Source organism: Syngnathus acus, chromosome 11 (genome assembly GCF_901709675.1).
Source record: "Syngnathus acus chromosome 11, fSynAcu1.2, whole genome shotgun sequence".
Taxonomy (NCBI): Eukaryota; Metazoa; Chordata; class Actinopteri; order Syngnathiformes; family Syngnathidae; genus Syngnathus; species Syngnathus acus.
In genome coordinates, this window is record NC_051096.1 from 2481480 (window position 1) to 2497302 (window position 15823).

At 46.4% G+C, this 15823-nt stretch overlaps 2 protein-coding genes across 3 annotated transcripts in view; both read right to left on the reverse strand.

The window, feature by feature from the left end:
* LOC119130207 (fibrinogen C domain-containing protein 1-like) overlaps positions 1 to 15823 on the reverse strand; it is a 559732-nt gene that overhangs the window by 423780 nt on the left and 120129 nt on the right. The gene's annotated exons all lie outside the window — the stretch shown is intronic.
* LOC119130265 (glycogen synthase kinase-3 beta-like) lies at positions 10325 to 15272 on the reverse strand. 2 transcript variants are annotated; one of them, XM_037264042.1, is made up of 11 exons: positions 14898 to 15272; positions 13790 to 13884; positions 13613 to 13714; positions 13469 to 13552; positions 13286 to 13396; positions 13079 to 13209; positions 12720 to 12924; positions 12549 to 12644; positions 12283 to 12469; positions 12130 to 12207; positions 10325 to 12015 (listed from the first exon to the last, which is right to left on the reverse strand). In XM_037264042.1, the coding sequence occupies exons 1-11, from the start codon at positions 15067 to 15069 to the stop codon at positions 11954 to 11956; spliced, it is 1323 nt and encodes a 440-aa protein (XP_037119937.1). In that variant the 5' UTR covers positions 15070 to 15272; the 3' UTR covers positions 10325 to 11953. The 2 variants fall into 2 exon arrangements, with proteins under 2 accessions (XP_037119937.1, XP_037119938.1); XM_037264043.1 differs by having other exon boundaries at positions 13790 to 13875; positions 14898 to 15271.

Sequence of the window (15823 nt, forward strand, 5' to 3'; positions counted from 1 at the left end):
CATTTTCTGTCTTTCTTACTTTTTTCTTGTATTTCTTTTCATGTTTGAAATTAACAAACAAACAAAACAAAAACGTTAACGTTTCACTAACGTTGGTGACTAATGTTTACATTTTCCATATTGATACAATATTCTCTGCATGTTGTTTATACTATTATTGTACTATTTACATGTATGAAACAATTTTTGAATGTTCTAATCATAAAATATCCATTTAAATGTTTTCATGTACATTGATTGACACGCAGAATAAATGTACGATTGAGAGGGCGCAGTCGGTCATGCAATGGCGGCCCTGCCACGAGGCAGACGAGGCAAACCACCCCAAAAAGATCTCTTTCTGAATGATATCAAAATATGCATTTATATGCGTTAGAACAACTAGGCAGACTAGGCCACTGCCGGGCGACAGTTGTGGCCGACCTGCAACCACCCCAAAAAGATCTCTTTTTTAATGATTATTTTCTTTCAAAGTTGTTCTAACTCATATCAATGCATATTTGGATAGAAAGGATCAAATAAAACGGAGGGTGCCTTTTCTGAATGTTATCAAAATATGCATTGATATGAGTTCGAACAACTTAGAAAGAAAATGATCATTAAAAGATGGTTTTTTTAGGCCGAGTTGTAAGGGCTGCCTTTGAAGAAACAGATCAAGCTTCCAAAGTTTTGATAGTCACATAAACGCACGCATGCACTGTAAATGATGCAATTACAACCTGCATGGTCTGAAGCTCCATCTCTCCTTTGCAGTCAGGTCAGCGTGTTGACGGTGGTTGGGCAGCAGAGGAAAGCTGGCAGTGTGCTTAACAAAAGCAAAATGACACACACGCACCTTGAATGAAACCAAGGCGGCCTGGGCGTCACTGAGCTGGAAACATTTGGCATCAACAGCATCTGGTCAGAAAAATGTCTTCAAGATAAGGGAGTTTTAAGAGAAACGAAACCTTCTCGCACACGCATGCACACGCACGCGCACTCATGCACGCGCACACGCGCGCACACACACACGCACTCACGGTGCTCAAAATTCCAATTGACGGCAAGGAAACGTTGCACCGGTGAATGACCTTAAATGGAACGGCCTGAGCGTCACTTTACTGGAAATGATGGAAGAGGCGGACGAGAGAAGACGAAACTTTACTCCCAGACACACCGATACTTATTACGTAAAACTTCGTTCTCAACTTGATACTTTTTGATACGATTGATTCCTGGATGCAGGCAAGTGCCACGTCGAAGTGAGCCGGACAGTCATTTCAGTGCTCTCGTGCATGAGTGAGTGTAATGTCACTGAAGAAGGAAGAAGAATTTTCTTTCCTGAACTAGATCATCGTCAAACAGTTTGGAGATGCTGAATCATTTCAGGGACTGTAAATTCAGTCCACGTGCTGCCTGCCCCTTGGCCAGGCAAGCTTGTTTTTTTTACTCAAGTGCGGCCCACGTCAAAAGAGTCCACATCCAACTTTTTCTTATTTTCATCTATTGCCATCTATTCCCGCGGAGACCCTTTGTACGTGTGCACGTCTTTGCCCCGACGGAACGCGATGTTACTTGGGCCACCTTTGTGGCCACCACTTTGGACACCACTTTGATTTCATTCGGGATGGGAAAGAGGGGAAGCGAGCATAAAAAGAGCCACAGCCTTTGGGGTCACTTCAATCTACGTTTTAAAGTGACGCCAAGTCATGTGTCAAAAGTATTTGATTTTTTTGATTTGGACTCGACATCAGTCAGAGTGGAATCGGCTCATGACAACGTCGACTGACTGAAAGATCAAAAACATTGGCTCACTCAATCGGCCGACGTTTTCGGATCACATCAGGGGGGTTGCTTGCGAGAAAAGTCAAATGAGCAGGTTGTCACGTTTTGGAGCTAAATGCAGGCAAGCAGGAAGGATGGCTTCCTAAAAGATACTGGCGCTTTTGGACCAAGGGGGTGTCGTGTCCAGTGGCAAACAGGTGTGCTCGATTTGGTTCCCCGGTGAGATTTTGTTCCCCCTGCCGCGGGAGCGCGCACGCCTTGTTTGGAAAGCGAAAAACCGATGCCGTACGGCGTCAGCACCAGGGCCGGTTCTAGGAATGCACATAAGAGGGGGCAGTCAGAAACGTGAAGGGGGCTTGTTCTTTTTTTTTTTTTTACACATTTTTAACACTGTTCGTGTTTTCTTCACGGCAGTTGTTAGCTGTGTGTCCAGATCTCAACCTGGAGAAGTGGATTGCACTCTGTCAGGCCTCTACACTAAGACCTGTCCAGCTTGGGTGTCCCACCTGAAGATTAAAGCTTCTGCTGGTATTGCTCTTAGGGTCACTGAGGCACGCAAACCCCCTGACCACAATAAGGTGGCAATTTCTCAGGGGGGGGAACATATAATATGAATGTTATATTAACCATTATTTGAGTTGTCGTTAATCATGAGTTATATCACGGGTCAGTACGACGAGTTTGGTGGAGTTTTTACTGCTTCTTCCAACTCCTACCGCTCTGACTGTAACTTGACACTCTCTGGCTGCGTCTTGCCTCATTTGCATACTCACAGTGATTGGATGTTTACGGAGAGTCCTGACAGCAGGCTGTGTGAGGGAGGACACACACTGCACCGACATGCGAGAAGAGAGGGGGCTGATTAACGTGTGTTTCTATCAGCGGATTTTTCACTTCTAAAAGTTTGATTCGAGGGGGCAGGACATCTGTTTGAGGGGGCGTTGCCCCCTCTTGCCCCTGCGTAGAGCCGGCACTGTTTTATAAGTTCTTCTTATAGAAGAGAAAGCCCTTGACCTCGAGTCAAAACATAGCAGGGGGGGTTTTACGACGTCGTGTAGGATGGGACAAGCTGGGTTTTTTATTACAGGTTACATTCCAACATAATCATACGATCAAGATAATCTGGAAAACCCTGACAACACCTGTCCCGACTCCCTCATTATAGGTGGCTGCAAAGGAGGAAAAATGAATTAGATGTGTTGATTTGATTGAAGAGTTTGTCCTTGATGACTTGAGACATCAGGCCGTGAATGACACTGGCACTATCTGGCTTTACGTATAGAACAGGAATAATTCATAGACCGGACCGCAAATAATAATGATATTAATACAATCCATATAAGAAATTAAATAGGCTCCAACGATGAAATAAAAACACATTACAGGGCAACTCCATACAAAGAACATAGCAGCAAATATCTTACAGACACAGCCTTTCAATAAATGAGGTCAGTTTTACAGCATTCTTGGTGTCAATAAGCTTTAACCAGTTGTTGTAGGATTTCAGATCATTCTTCCAATGAAGAATGTTTGGTTTGGTTTTAAAGAAGCGACATTTGTGTATGTATTGTGTGGCCAACTAAATAATATGAACAAAAAAAATGACATTTTCTCTATGAAAAGAGCCATATTTAATATCAGCGGTAGTAAGAGAAACAAAGAGCAACCCTTTTGAACAAGCTCATTGTTGAAAGTCAAGCCAAAACCTTTGTACAAACTCACACCAAAAGAAAAGGTGGTCTCAACCTTCAATTCCACCGTCACAAAAAAGACAAGAGCTTCTCGCAACTCCCTTTCTCCTCCTCGGAAGTCGGTCCCTTGGTCAGAGTACAGCTCTGCTGGTGTCCCACGGCGGGCGATGAACCGCCTAAGGGCCATCAGGAAGGAATCGGCGTCGATGGTGTTGAGAAGGTCCAAGTGTACCCCTCTGGCGGTGAGAAACTTGAAGATGATGCCCCACCTCTTCTCCGTGCGCCTCCCCACCTTAACCTGGAATGGCCCGAAGCTGTCAAAGTCTTTAACGAGGAGAAGGGTGGCTCAAGTCCAGCACTATGGGGTGTACCGCTGTTTGGTTAAGGTCTTCAGCGTGGCGGGGCCGACCTCCGACGCAAATGAGCTCCTCCATCTCGGGGGACAAGGTGAGACGGGACGGGCCTACCAGCTGTCAAGAGTCTCAGCTCGTCGGGGAAGCTCTCGCACTGGGATCGCTTGAAGATAAGGATAATCTTCAGCGGTGGGTTTGCCGCTCTGATCTGCCGCCCCATGCAGCTCCTGGGCGGTAGCGTGCGGCAGGTCTTGCCAAGTGTCATGCTGCCTGGTATCTGCTGCAGTGGCCACGACTGTGTTGACAGAAGACGGACTTTTCCCAGCTCGGAGGCGTCGTCTTCGGGGCCAGCGCTGGGTCTGACTGGCCAGTTTTCGGGAGGTTGGGGAACGGATATCACCAGGCACTGATGAGGTCTCAAACTGTTCTGGGTGAACTTGACCGGACCCTGCAGGGCAACAATGGTTTGACCTTGTGGAAAGTCCTTATTGGTAGTCAAGTGAGATGGGAGTACCTCTGCCGGAGTTGGTCTGTCGGGTAGAACTGGTCGGCCAGGCCAAGGCGTGCTGCTGCGAAGGCCTTGGAGACTTTGAAGCTGGTCTTTGGGTCGGCAGCCGGGGAGATGCGGAAGGACACGGTAGACCCACAAAGTGTCTGGACGTCCTGCCGGATGGTCCGCAGTGGGAGGTCCTCCCTCACTCCTCGCATGCCAAGCTCTTGGGCAGCTGCTGAGAGCAGCATTGTTCTTTCCGAGCCGTCGTCCAGGATGGCGTAGGTCAGGGGTGTCAAGCTCATTTTTTTTGCGGGCCGCATTGTAGTCATAGCTTCTTTCGGAGGGCCATTATGACTGTCAACCCAAATAAATGTATGAGCACCTCATATTATATACAGTAAAAGCTACAAAACAAACTGACAAATAACTCCTTTTCAAATCAGATGAGTAAAAACTGGTCAAATATTCAAAAAACAAAGGTATTATTAAAAGTGAAGACAATTTGCAATTCTAGTAATGACACACGAATTTGATGCACAATTTGTCGTGGCGGGCCACATAAAATGATGTGTGTGGGGGGGGGCAGATACGGCCCGCCACATCCACTGTCTGGAGAGCAGCGACAGTCCGCTGTCCTTGGCGGCTCTCGGACTTAGGTGCGTGGCTCTCTCTCAGCCCTCTCGATGCGGTCGGCCCATCATAGTCTTGAGGAGGCCCCGTCCCATTGTGGCTAAAGTCGTTGACTGTCTGCCGTCATGCCGAGGGGCAGAGAACTGAAAGGCTCTAACTACTCCATCAGCGATCAGTTCCCTCCGGAGATCATGAACAGGCGGAGGCTGCTTCACCCGATTATGGCCGAGGCAAGGAAAGCCCAAAAGACCGCTCGACTGTTCATGGACAAGCTTTACATCGACGGGAAACTGTACAGGAGCCCCGGTACAACAACTTGTTGGCTGAGTGGAGGAGATAGAGACATTAATCCTGAACTCCAGGAGGAACTGTCTGCCAACTCGCAACATGCCGCCTCCCCGCAACTGTAAACACAGGCGCGCGATGATGACGTCATCAGAAAACCGCGTCCCTGTCGTCATGACAACCACTGAACCAGGAGACGGTGAATGGCTGGCTTATTTCTTTCTCTCTTTCTCTCCCCATCTCGCCACTCGCCCCCCCCCCTTTTTTTTTCTTTCTCCTCTCTCTTCCATTTATTTTTTCATTTCAGGCTTGGGAACTGGCCTGATTACTACTGACTGGGTAGGACTAGGCAATTGTCTGTCTGCTTTGTGTACGTCTGTCAGGCCAGCTTTGGTATATGTCCATGGTGTTAAGTGTGTGTCTTTGTTGCTGGATCTCAGTAAATCTCACTCGTTACCTTGTGCATGGCATTGAATGAAATTGACAGTGAAGGAGACGAGGTGACAAATTGCATTGACTATCACAGAAATATAAGTTGTAATCAGTATCTTCCTGAGCAATTAAAACATTTAACAAATAGAAATAACTGCTCTTTTTTGCATTTAAACATCAGGAGCTTGAATAAACATCATGATGATCTAGTTGCCACATAGATTCTGTCCGGAAGAAGGCCCAGCAGAGGCTGTACTTGCTGAGACAGCTCAAGAAGTTCAACCTGCCGCGGGAGCTGCTGAAGACCTTCTACACTACCAGTCAGTCCTCTGCACCTCCATCACTGTCTGGTTTGGATCAGCCTCCAAACAAGACAAGCACAGACTGCAACGGAGAATCAGGACTGCAGAAAAGATCATTGGAATCAACCTCCCATCTATCCAAGATTTGTACCTGTCCAGAACCAGGAAACGTGCAAGGAACATCTCTACAGACCCATCTCACCCGGGTTGCAGTCTGTTTGAACTACTCCCCTCCGGACGGCGTTATCGAGCTCTGTACGCCAAAACCAGCAGACACAGAGACAGCTTCTCCCCCCAGGCTGTTGCTCTGATGAACTCGCACCACCCTTAGAGTCTCAGAGTCATTGGTGTGCAACAACATCTTGCTCTCCACACCTTTTTTGAATTGTCTACACTGTTTGTACTATGTGTCCTCTCTGCATCCATTGCAGCCTGGTCATCCTGGAAGAGGGACCCTCCCATCTGTGGTCTCTTTTCAAGGCTTCTCATTTCCCCTAGCTGGAGTTTTGAGTTTTTCTTTGCCCTCTTGGGAGTTTAAGATCAGGGGATGTTTGAGAATATTTGCCATTTTTCACATGTCCTGAGTGTTGTTAGTCACCTAAATGTTGAACAGAGGCTGTGATTTATGTACCAAAGTCAAATTCCTTGTTTGGCATGCTCAAACATGGCGAATAAAAAACTCTTGAATCTTATATATAGTATATATATATATATATATATATATACACTTTGAAATTGTACTGAAACCGGGGTATAACAGACTCCTTTGAGACAAAATGTTTCCACTTTTACACAGGCATGGTGATAGTTTTATTTCTGAACTGCGTATTAAACATGATATGAGTACTTGATGAGTACTTGATTATACACATTCGAAGCTAGAGTTGTGTTTCAATATAAGGTCCAACTTTTCTGGAGCAGGCTTTTTAGCAATGTTTTTTGCATTTGGCTTCTTGGGTAGAAATTTTGAGACATCCACATTGTCACCGATCACCTGAAGAACACGGTGTACAAGACCTACAACCTTCAACTAAGTATCGATAGATCCATGCAAACAGGGTTTTGTATATTTTAGTCATAGGTAAAACAAAGTTGAAAAGAAACAAATGAATGCCATATGTGCAATTGAGACTTACGTTTTCTCTATAAAGTAAGTTCTTCTTGACAACTTTCCAATTGGCAGTAAAAGCAGCAGATTCCAAAGTAGCACTTTCTGTTGACAGACCTGATCGTGATGCCACTGCCCGGCTTGTAAACAGATCAATGTCAAGAAAATGTAACAATCAGTGAAAATATCAAATGTAGACACCAAATATAAGGTGCAAAATTCTGAAAAAAGATACTTGGTGAAAATGCGTCGTAGTTTAAAAAGAACAGTAAATGGTACAGTAAAAATTGCGGCTGGAGAAGTTTGAAAGTTTCATTCCAATATACATCGATATATTTGAAAATTTGAAAAGTTTAAAAACAATTTGAATAAGTTACAAACATTTGGTTAGGAATCACCTAGGTTTCTTGCAGATTTTGTATGGATAGGTTCTGTGAAGAATTGTAGGTAAAGAAGTATTTTGATAAGTTCACTCCTATACTACCTTTATAAGAGATCGGTTATGTTGAAATTTAAGGGTAATGATGTAGGAATAAATGAATACAACGATTACATGTTCTGTGGAAAAGGCTGAATTGTATCCTCATTTCTCTCATCTTGAATTTGAGAAATTCCCATTTATTAATTGGACTTATGTGATCATGTTCTATTTCAGCAATCAATTTTTTGATCTGGTTACAGTCATTTTCTTGATGGCAGGTTCTAAAGTAAACATAATATGATAAAGGTGCTTTAGACATTGAAACCTTTGTGATTTGCCACGTTACATCGTTGGTGCCCAACCAGTAATCAATTCTGGATTTACTACAGCTTCCATTGGGTTTCAACCATGAAAATGCTCTTATTTTCGACTTCTTTTCTCTCCGTATATCCCTAAAATTATTATTCGTCGTAAACTTATCCGTTATGGAGTTATATTGGGGTTTCCCAGTTCTCTCGGACCACCTAGCTTGCCTTTCGTCCGGGGTGATGTTCCAGTCTCGGTTGGAGAACTGTCACGGATCGGAATGGATGGATGGAGCAGGGCGACCAAGTGCAGCTCGGACCAGGGTTGATTGAAGAAAACAAACTGACAGACTCGGCAAACTGACATGACTTAACAAAACAACAAGAGGACTAACCGACAGGGATGTGAAACAAAGGACGTGAAGACATTCATGATCCGACGGGGAGCGAAGGACAGACAGGACTTAAGTACGCGACAGGTAACGAGAGGCAGGTGAGAATGATCACACTAATCATGGGCACACAGGAGGGGAGGGCCGAGCACACAGACAGAAACCATGACAACAGACACATAGTTGAACGGCTGGGGACTAGGGGTGTAAATCGCGGGTTTTGCCACGATACGATATTTGCCGATATCTTAAAGCCTGCTGTGATTCATTCACGATACATCACGATATAGTGCTCTACGATCGATATAGAACAATATCCTGATTTATAACAATTCATACGCAAAATCAACAAGGTACTGCAAACTCTTTATTTAGGAAATTACAAAGTGCTTCCAAATGAATGACTTGAAGCCCAAAGGGGAGCGAATTTCCTCGTCTTCTTGGACACTAGCCATAGCACCAGACCAGGAGCCGCGTAGTTGTCGGCTCCCCTTTCACGTGCCTGCTCTGCTCACAACACAACACGCCGCGTCCTGCTCCCGGAAAGAGGAAGCAAGCAATAATGAACTGGATTTCAAAATAAAGTCGCGTCTAATGTCCGAGGTCAAACACGGCGATATAAATCGATGTTTACGTTTAGCATCAATGCCAATAAATCGTAGAGCATTATATCGATTAATCGATGTGTATCGATGAATCGTTACACCCCTAGTATATATGCATACACGTTATTTAAAAACTACTACAAGTGTTATAAAATCAAGATTACCCAAAGAGAAGCATAATCTCCCCGTTGTTGCATAACGGCGCATCCCTTCATGCAATAAAGTTAGCCGTTAGCTTGGAGAAAACGTGCATAAAAGAAGTGGTGTTTCAGTGAGTGGTTCTTTCTTTCCTTGGCAAATCCTAAATACATTCTGGCTTACATAGTTCACGCCAGGAGACGCAACACATTCACTGACTGATCCGTTGATGCACGGGAAGGCAGTTCACCCATTAACTCGTTCGCGAACGGGAAAGTCAGGATTCGTTCCCTAACTGATCCGTTCTCGCGATGAACTGGAAATGCAAATCACTCGCTCACTGACTCGTTCACTCACAGATCCGTTCAGTTGGGGAACGGGAAAAGCAATTCACGACTCGTTCGTGAACGGGAAGTTACGTTATATTCTTCTTCGTTTCACTTTAGGAAGTGATTCGTTCACTCGTTCACTGAAAAAAAAAATCGTCTTGAACGAATCGTTCACTCACGAGCCAACACTAACAGCAACACACACATAAACTGAGTATGTGCCGATGCCACAACATGAAATCTCAAGATTCTCCGATTTGCCACGCATGCACGATTAGCAAGTGGCTGACCAGGCCTTGCGCCAACTGACCTGTGGTTTGGCGATCCTGTTTACAATGCGCTCGGTATTAAATGTTGGACAATTTCCCACGGCACAGAAACACTGATTTAAGGAATGTGATTGTGGTTTTTGTGGCGTGCATAACCAACAATTTCCAGGGTAAGCCAAATCAGTCATGGCAGGTCACTAGATAGCGCTAGTGTGCAAAACGCTGTTCAACAAGCAGGAGAAGAAGAACGTAGATTAAATGAATTGGTGGCAGGTGTGCGAAACGTCAGCAAAGGACAAACATTTGCTCACCTGGGCCGGCCGCTATCTTGGCGCAACCGTACTGGACAAGCTTTTGCCCAAGCGCGCCACCTGGTGAACAGTCATGATAACTGCTCCCACAAAATCAAAGTAAATCACATGCCATAAATCACAGCAACCTGGCTACATTGTCTTCAGGAGCAACTTTGTCGCCATCTTCTGGTCAGCCTGCGAAATGCTGTCGGCAACAATTTGGAAATTCCAAACACTTAAGGCGTCTTTTCATCTGTCAATATTCGGTGTAGAAATAAAAATTAAAAATCAAACCATTGTTGGACTTTTGCTTTCTCTCTCGCATATATTTGTGACGTCAAAAACATGAACACATTGTAAAAATGTTTGACATTAATTTTGACAAATACTGTACCCTCTCCACATTCTGGGGACGAACTAGTCGCAACATCACTTGTTTAAGGTCTCATCTTTTTTTGATAATTGTTTTTCAAATGCATGTATAAAAAAAAAAGCTTATGTGGAAAATTATGAGTCAAGCACATTTTCATCATAACTTTAATTACAGTAAATGAATTCACATCCACACGCGCACACACAAAACAGAGACAAACAGGTTGGCTTTTCTTTCTCTCTCCTTCTTAGCTCAGTGCATAACTCAAAGGTTATGATTTTAAAAATGTGGTAAAATAAACAAACACAACGTTTGTTTGCAGTCACGCCACAAAATGATAATTAGCAGCACATCTGAGCTCCTTACAATACAGAATGTCCTTACACTTGGACATTATGGGACACCAAGTGACAAAAGGTAGCTCTTGTAACTTGCACCTAAATACTGCACAGAAATCTGAACGTTGCAAGCACGCAAGCAGCGCCGTTGCCAAATCAAGTGAAGATCCCCACCACACCAATAAATGACGAGGGGGGAAGTCATAGCTACTAATCCACGAGCGAGCACCACTTGCAGGATATTTTTGTGTGAGATTCATTTGGCAGAACCTGACGTGAAAAATCTACTGCACAGGAAGCAAAGAAAAAGAGAGAAGGAAAGGTGTCAGACAAACAGGACAAGATTTTTCTTTGCAATATTTACACAGCGACACAGAGGTGTATTTACAGAATAAACAAGCACAAACGTATGGACAGAAGGAGTGACAGAAGATATAAACAGCTCTGTAATATAATAATAATAAAAAAACAAGACCGAGATCAAATAAACAATATTTATCAGATGCCATGACAGTGGGAGGAGGATTTCATTTCAAAAGCCTCCAGTTACAACATGAATGTGCCTGAAAATTAAAACATGAAAGATGAAGCCGTGTGCTGCTACATGTGGACCAACAAATGCCCTGCCCACATAAACACGCTTCACCTTTACAGTTGAACTATCTGCGCAGGGAATCACTGTATACTCTGTACTCCCGGTCCAAATTATTTCTACATCAATGAGTGCATGATGGGAATATGCAAGAATGTCTCAAGGCTGTTTAAATAAAAGTGTCTTAAAACAATGCTCAATAAAATTCGCTAAAAAGGAGGCTTCTGCAAAGTAGGTACAAATGGACGGAAGCAGAACATAAAAAATATCTTAAGAAAAAAAAAAAAAAAAAGAGCCTGGTAGAAGTTGGGCGTATCTCCTGAGTGAACATCTACGGCCTGACGAGAACATTCTGAGGCTCAGGCAGTGTCCGGTCGACCTCGTACGCACTTGACACATGGTTTCAAACTCAGCGAACAGAAAAATATGACGCAAATGAGGAAATGTGGGTGTGATGTGTTCAAATAAATAAAAGACGAACATAGGTGGGGAGAAAGGGGATGGAGATGAAAAAAGTCAATCCAAAAAAAAAATTATATTACAGAGGACCAGCCCCCACTATCGAACCTTCACATACCACTGGAGCAGCAGCCAGACAGCGCTGTGTGCAACTGTTGTTTGTGTGTAGAGTACATGTGCGTGCGTGCGTGTGTCTGTCCTAACTGTTTGATAGTCTCCGGCTGGGGTGTTGATGGATGCGTCCACTGTACAAAAACATGATCTACGAGGAGCGTGAGCAGCGCGGAGATGAACATATATATATATTTATGTGTGTGTGTATGTGACTGTGTATTAGGGAGAGAGAAGGAGGCTGGCCGGGCAGGCAGGCGACTGGCTGCTTCAGATGCTGTTGAGAGATCCTCGTACCGATCCCAGTTGGGAGGGGTCTGGGCCGGTACCATCTAAAGTGTACAAATGGACACAATCAGTGACTTCACATGGGAAAGGCAAGCGAGGGAGGGAGGAAAGAAGTAAAGAAAAAGGAAAGGAAGAAGGGAAGGAATGCGTGTTTGTACCGTGAGAGGAAGCAGCGGTGTGCGCACGGGCGTGCGGAGGGATGAGTGTGGAGTTCAGCTGCGGTTGGATCGACAACTCTGGACACACACAGAAAAAATACTATTAGGCTTCCCTTTTCCACTGCAGACTGAGCGTTAACCTGTTTGGAGTACCTGTCGTGCTGAAGTTGAAGAGCACGGGCAGCTCCCGTCCGCTGGGCAGCCGCGCGTTGGGCTGCCGCAGCTCGTCGAAGAAGGTGTGCGAGCAGGCCTCCAGCGGCGAGAGGCGCGAGGCCGGCGTGTACTCCAGCAACCGAGAGCAGAGCGCGATGGCCTCCGGCGGCGTGCGCGGTTTGAACACCTCCGAGCCGGAAAAGAAGGAAAATGAGTCGAGTGCCGGCCCGGTGCTTCACGCAGCGCCCTGCCTGGACTCCGCTTACCTTGGTCCACGGATGCGCTTTGATCTGCGGGAACTTGAACTCTGTGTAATTGGGATTCATTTCCCGGATCTGCTCCCTGGTCGGGGTGCCGAGCACCTGGCGGAGAAGCCAGCGAGTGAGGCCAAGAGCCCAGAGCGGATCCGATCCCTTGCGGCTCGGCCGGGCGCTCACCTTGATGATCTCCACCAACTGGTCTACACCGCTGTCGCCGGGGAAGATGGGCTGGCCCAGCAGCAGCTCGGCCAGGACGCAGCCCGCCGACCAGATGTCGATGTTGGCCGTGTAGTCGGTGGCGCCAAAGATGAGCTCGGGTGCCCGGTAGTAGCGAGAGCAGATGTACGACACGTTGGGCTCGCCGCGCACCAGCTGCTTGGCGCTGAGGGGAGGGAGACGAGAAAGGCGGTGCTTGGCCGTCAAGTCCACGGATGCTCATCACCTCCACCCAAGAGTGTTTGGAGGCTATTACTTTATTCCCAAAACCTTTCGTTTTCACTAAACTGTTTCTTTTGCGACTCGTTCGAGTGGCTCACCTGCCAAAGTCACAGAGCTTGAGGATGGCAGTTTCGGGGTCCACCAGCAGGTTCTGCGGCTTGATGTCCCGGTGACACACGCCTTGCGAGTGGATGTAAGCCAAACTGCGAAAGAGCTGGTACATGTACACCTGGAAGAGACGAGCGAGCAAGACGTCACGGGGAGGTTCCCGCCGAGGTCGTTCTTTCCCGGTGGGGGAAGACCACCTTGACGTAGATGATAGGAATGATGCTCTTGTTCTTGTTGAAATGCCGGGCGACCCTGTAGACCGTCTCAGGCACAAAGTCCAGCACCAAGTTGAGGTACACTTCATCCTTCTAGGTGAGAGAACAGGCTGTGAACTGCACATTATCACATCAGCGACCATTTGTGGGGACCAAAGTGTTAACCTTCTCTCCACTGGAGTAGAAGAAGTAACGTAGTCTGACGATGTTACAGTGGTCCAGCTTCCTCATGATCTGCAGTTCACGATTCTAGAAGATGGAAAACCGGTTAAATATAAGACATGGCACGCAGTTTTACTTTCAGCTCACCTTGAACCTCTTATCCTGGAGGACCTTCTTGATGGCCACCATCTCCTGGCTGTCGACGAGGCGCGCCTGGTAGACCACCCCGAACGAGCCGTTGCCGATCACCTGAGCACAGAGCCTCCGGGGTCAATTTTGAGGACACTACGAGTGTCTCACACATGTGGTGGTGTCTTGTCTCACCTTGATGTCAGTGTAGGAGACTTCTTGCGGGCGGTCCGGGCCCTGGCCCGGCGTGGCCACCACCGTCGTCACCTTGCCACTGTCTCCTAGGAAACCAGACAGTGCTTTCAGATGAATTCAAGTCAACCACGGTGGCTCTTAGGGCCTTCACTGGACATTTTACTCGGGTTAACTTCATTGCAGTGCTGGATTGTTAAATTCACATTTTAGCGCAGTTGAGGTCGGGGGCTTCTTGGTTAGCACGCTTGTCAAACACAATCAAGAGGATGCCAGGACACTTTCAGACAGAAGAGAACACAATCGTAGTACAATATTGCGAACATTATTTTAGACCATTATGACGGCAAGGTAAGCACAAGCGGGATTCTTTATGCTCGGGATGGATGAAAATATGTCAAAGCACATCGTTGTCCGTGCAAATTCATCATGCTAACTGGCCTAATGTGCAAATGCGTACACATCCGTCACACCCAAAGGACAATCTTAAAACGCATTTAAAACGTCCCACGGAGGGCACTGACATTCAAATGTCAATAAGATTATTTGCAGACACATCTTGGGACTGGAGCAAGGCTGCTAGCAGCCAAGCCGCCCCGGACGTCAATCACTTGCGTCCCCCAGATGTCGCTCGGTCGGACGATCATTCGCCATACACCCCCTGGAGCCTCGCGAGCCCGCACAGGTGACCTTGAGAGCGGGCAACTTTCCACCCGGGAGCCCGGCGATGATGAGAGTCACCGGCAAGGCAGGCAGCTCACGCGAACAATGACCATTTAGCTTGGGACTTTAGCCACCCGGGTTGCAGTAATTATACCGTTTAAAAGCACGCTTAAATAAATGGAATGAGCAACGCTTTGTGTGTTATGTGTAAAAAGTAAAAATGTGACGGTGTGAAGAGGCTTTTACATTTAACGAGGGTCCGGCCGAGCACATCAGCATACTGGGCGGTGGAGTGGTAACGTACAAAACAAGTGGCTAACATTAGCATGCTAACTCGCTGGGATGACAGACTTGTGATTAAAAACCGGACCTCAAAAACGCAAGGCAGCACAGTAAATACGAATGGAAATGTTAAGAAGAATATTGAGTATTGAATATAAAAGCTTACTGGCGAGCTTGAGGTTCGAGCATCCCGACAAGCTACTGCCGGAGGCCTGTGGGACCCCGGACTTTCCTGTGCTGCTCCCCACGGCAGCGGCTGATCCGGCGGGCGCGGCGGCTCCTGGAACTCCTGGCGGCTCAGCAAACGAGCTGGTCCTGGGCCGCCCGCTGCCGCTCATATCTTTGCGCAGGGCTCGCGGTTGTCTTCCCACTCTTCCCCCCCGCCCCGGGGCGAGCGACTCTGTCTCAACAAAATGTGAAGAACCCGACGGCCACCAATTTTCTGGAAGACACACCGAGAATCGTTGCTGCTGCAGCCGCCGGCTGATGTCTGCCTGGCGGGGCTGGTTAGCTGTTGCTAGACACCCAGAAAACAGAGCTCGCGCAATGCCTCATGGAAAATGTAGTTCGGCGGCGATGTGGGGCACACTACAAATTACTTGATGCTGGATAGAGCCCAAACAAAACAACCACCTAAAAAGAAAGAAACATCTATCCAGAAAATAATTGTAACACTTTTAAAAATACAAGTAATTTATTATTTAGACTTGATTTTTTTCCCCAGCTAATTTTCTGAACCATTACCCATCCAAATGTAGCTGAGATTCCCAAAATAGACAGATGCAAATCGCCTGTATAGGTCTATCCTCCTTCAGTGCAAAATTAAATAATATTCCGCCAAAGCTGAGGTCCCTGAATTGCTCCTTGATTATAATGGTGGTCCCTTGGACGAAAAAAACGCTGCTCTCCCACATCCGGGATCAGGTCGCGGAGGCAACAGCTTCAGCAGGGAATCCCCAAACTTCCCTCTCCCAAGTCACTTCTTCCAGCCATTCCGGAATCTGGTCCACTGAGATGAAAATCACTCTGACAGGGACCGCTGGGTGCGCGTATAAATCCAGATAAATCCATCAATAAAACACCAAGATTTCC

Bases quoted from the DNA above. Each gene is read 5' to 3' on its own strand.
- LOC119130265 (XM_037264042.1), bottom strand. From the start codon at position 15,069: ATGAGCGGCAGCGGGCGGCCCAGGACCAGCTCGTTTGCTGAGCCGCCA. The intron at 13,885-14,897 runs GTAAGCTTTTAT...AAGCACTGTCTG, and splicing joins CTCGAACCTCAAGCTCGCCA to GTTTCCTAGGAGACAGTGGC. The intron at 13,553-13,612 runs GTGAGCTGAAAG...TCCATCTTCTAG, and splicing joins TCCAGGATAAGAGGTTCAAG to AATCGTGAACTGCAGATCAT.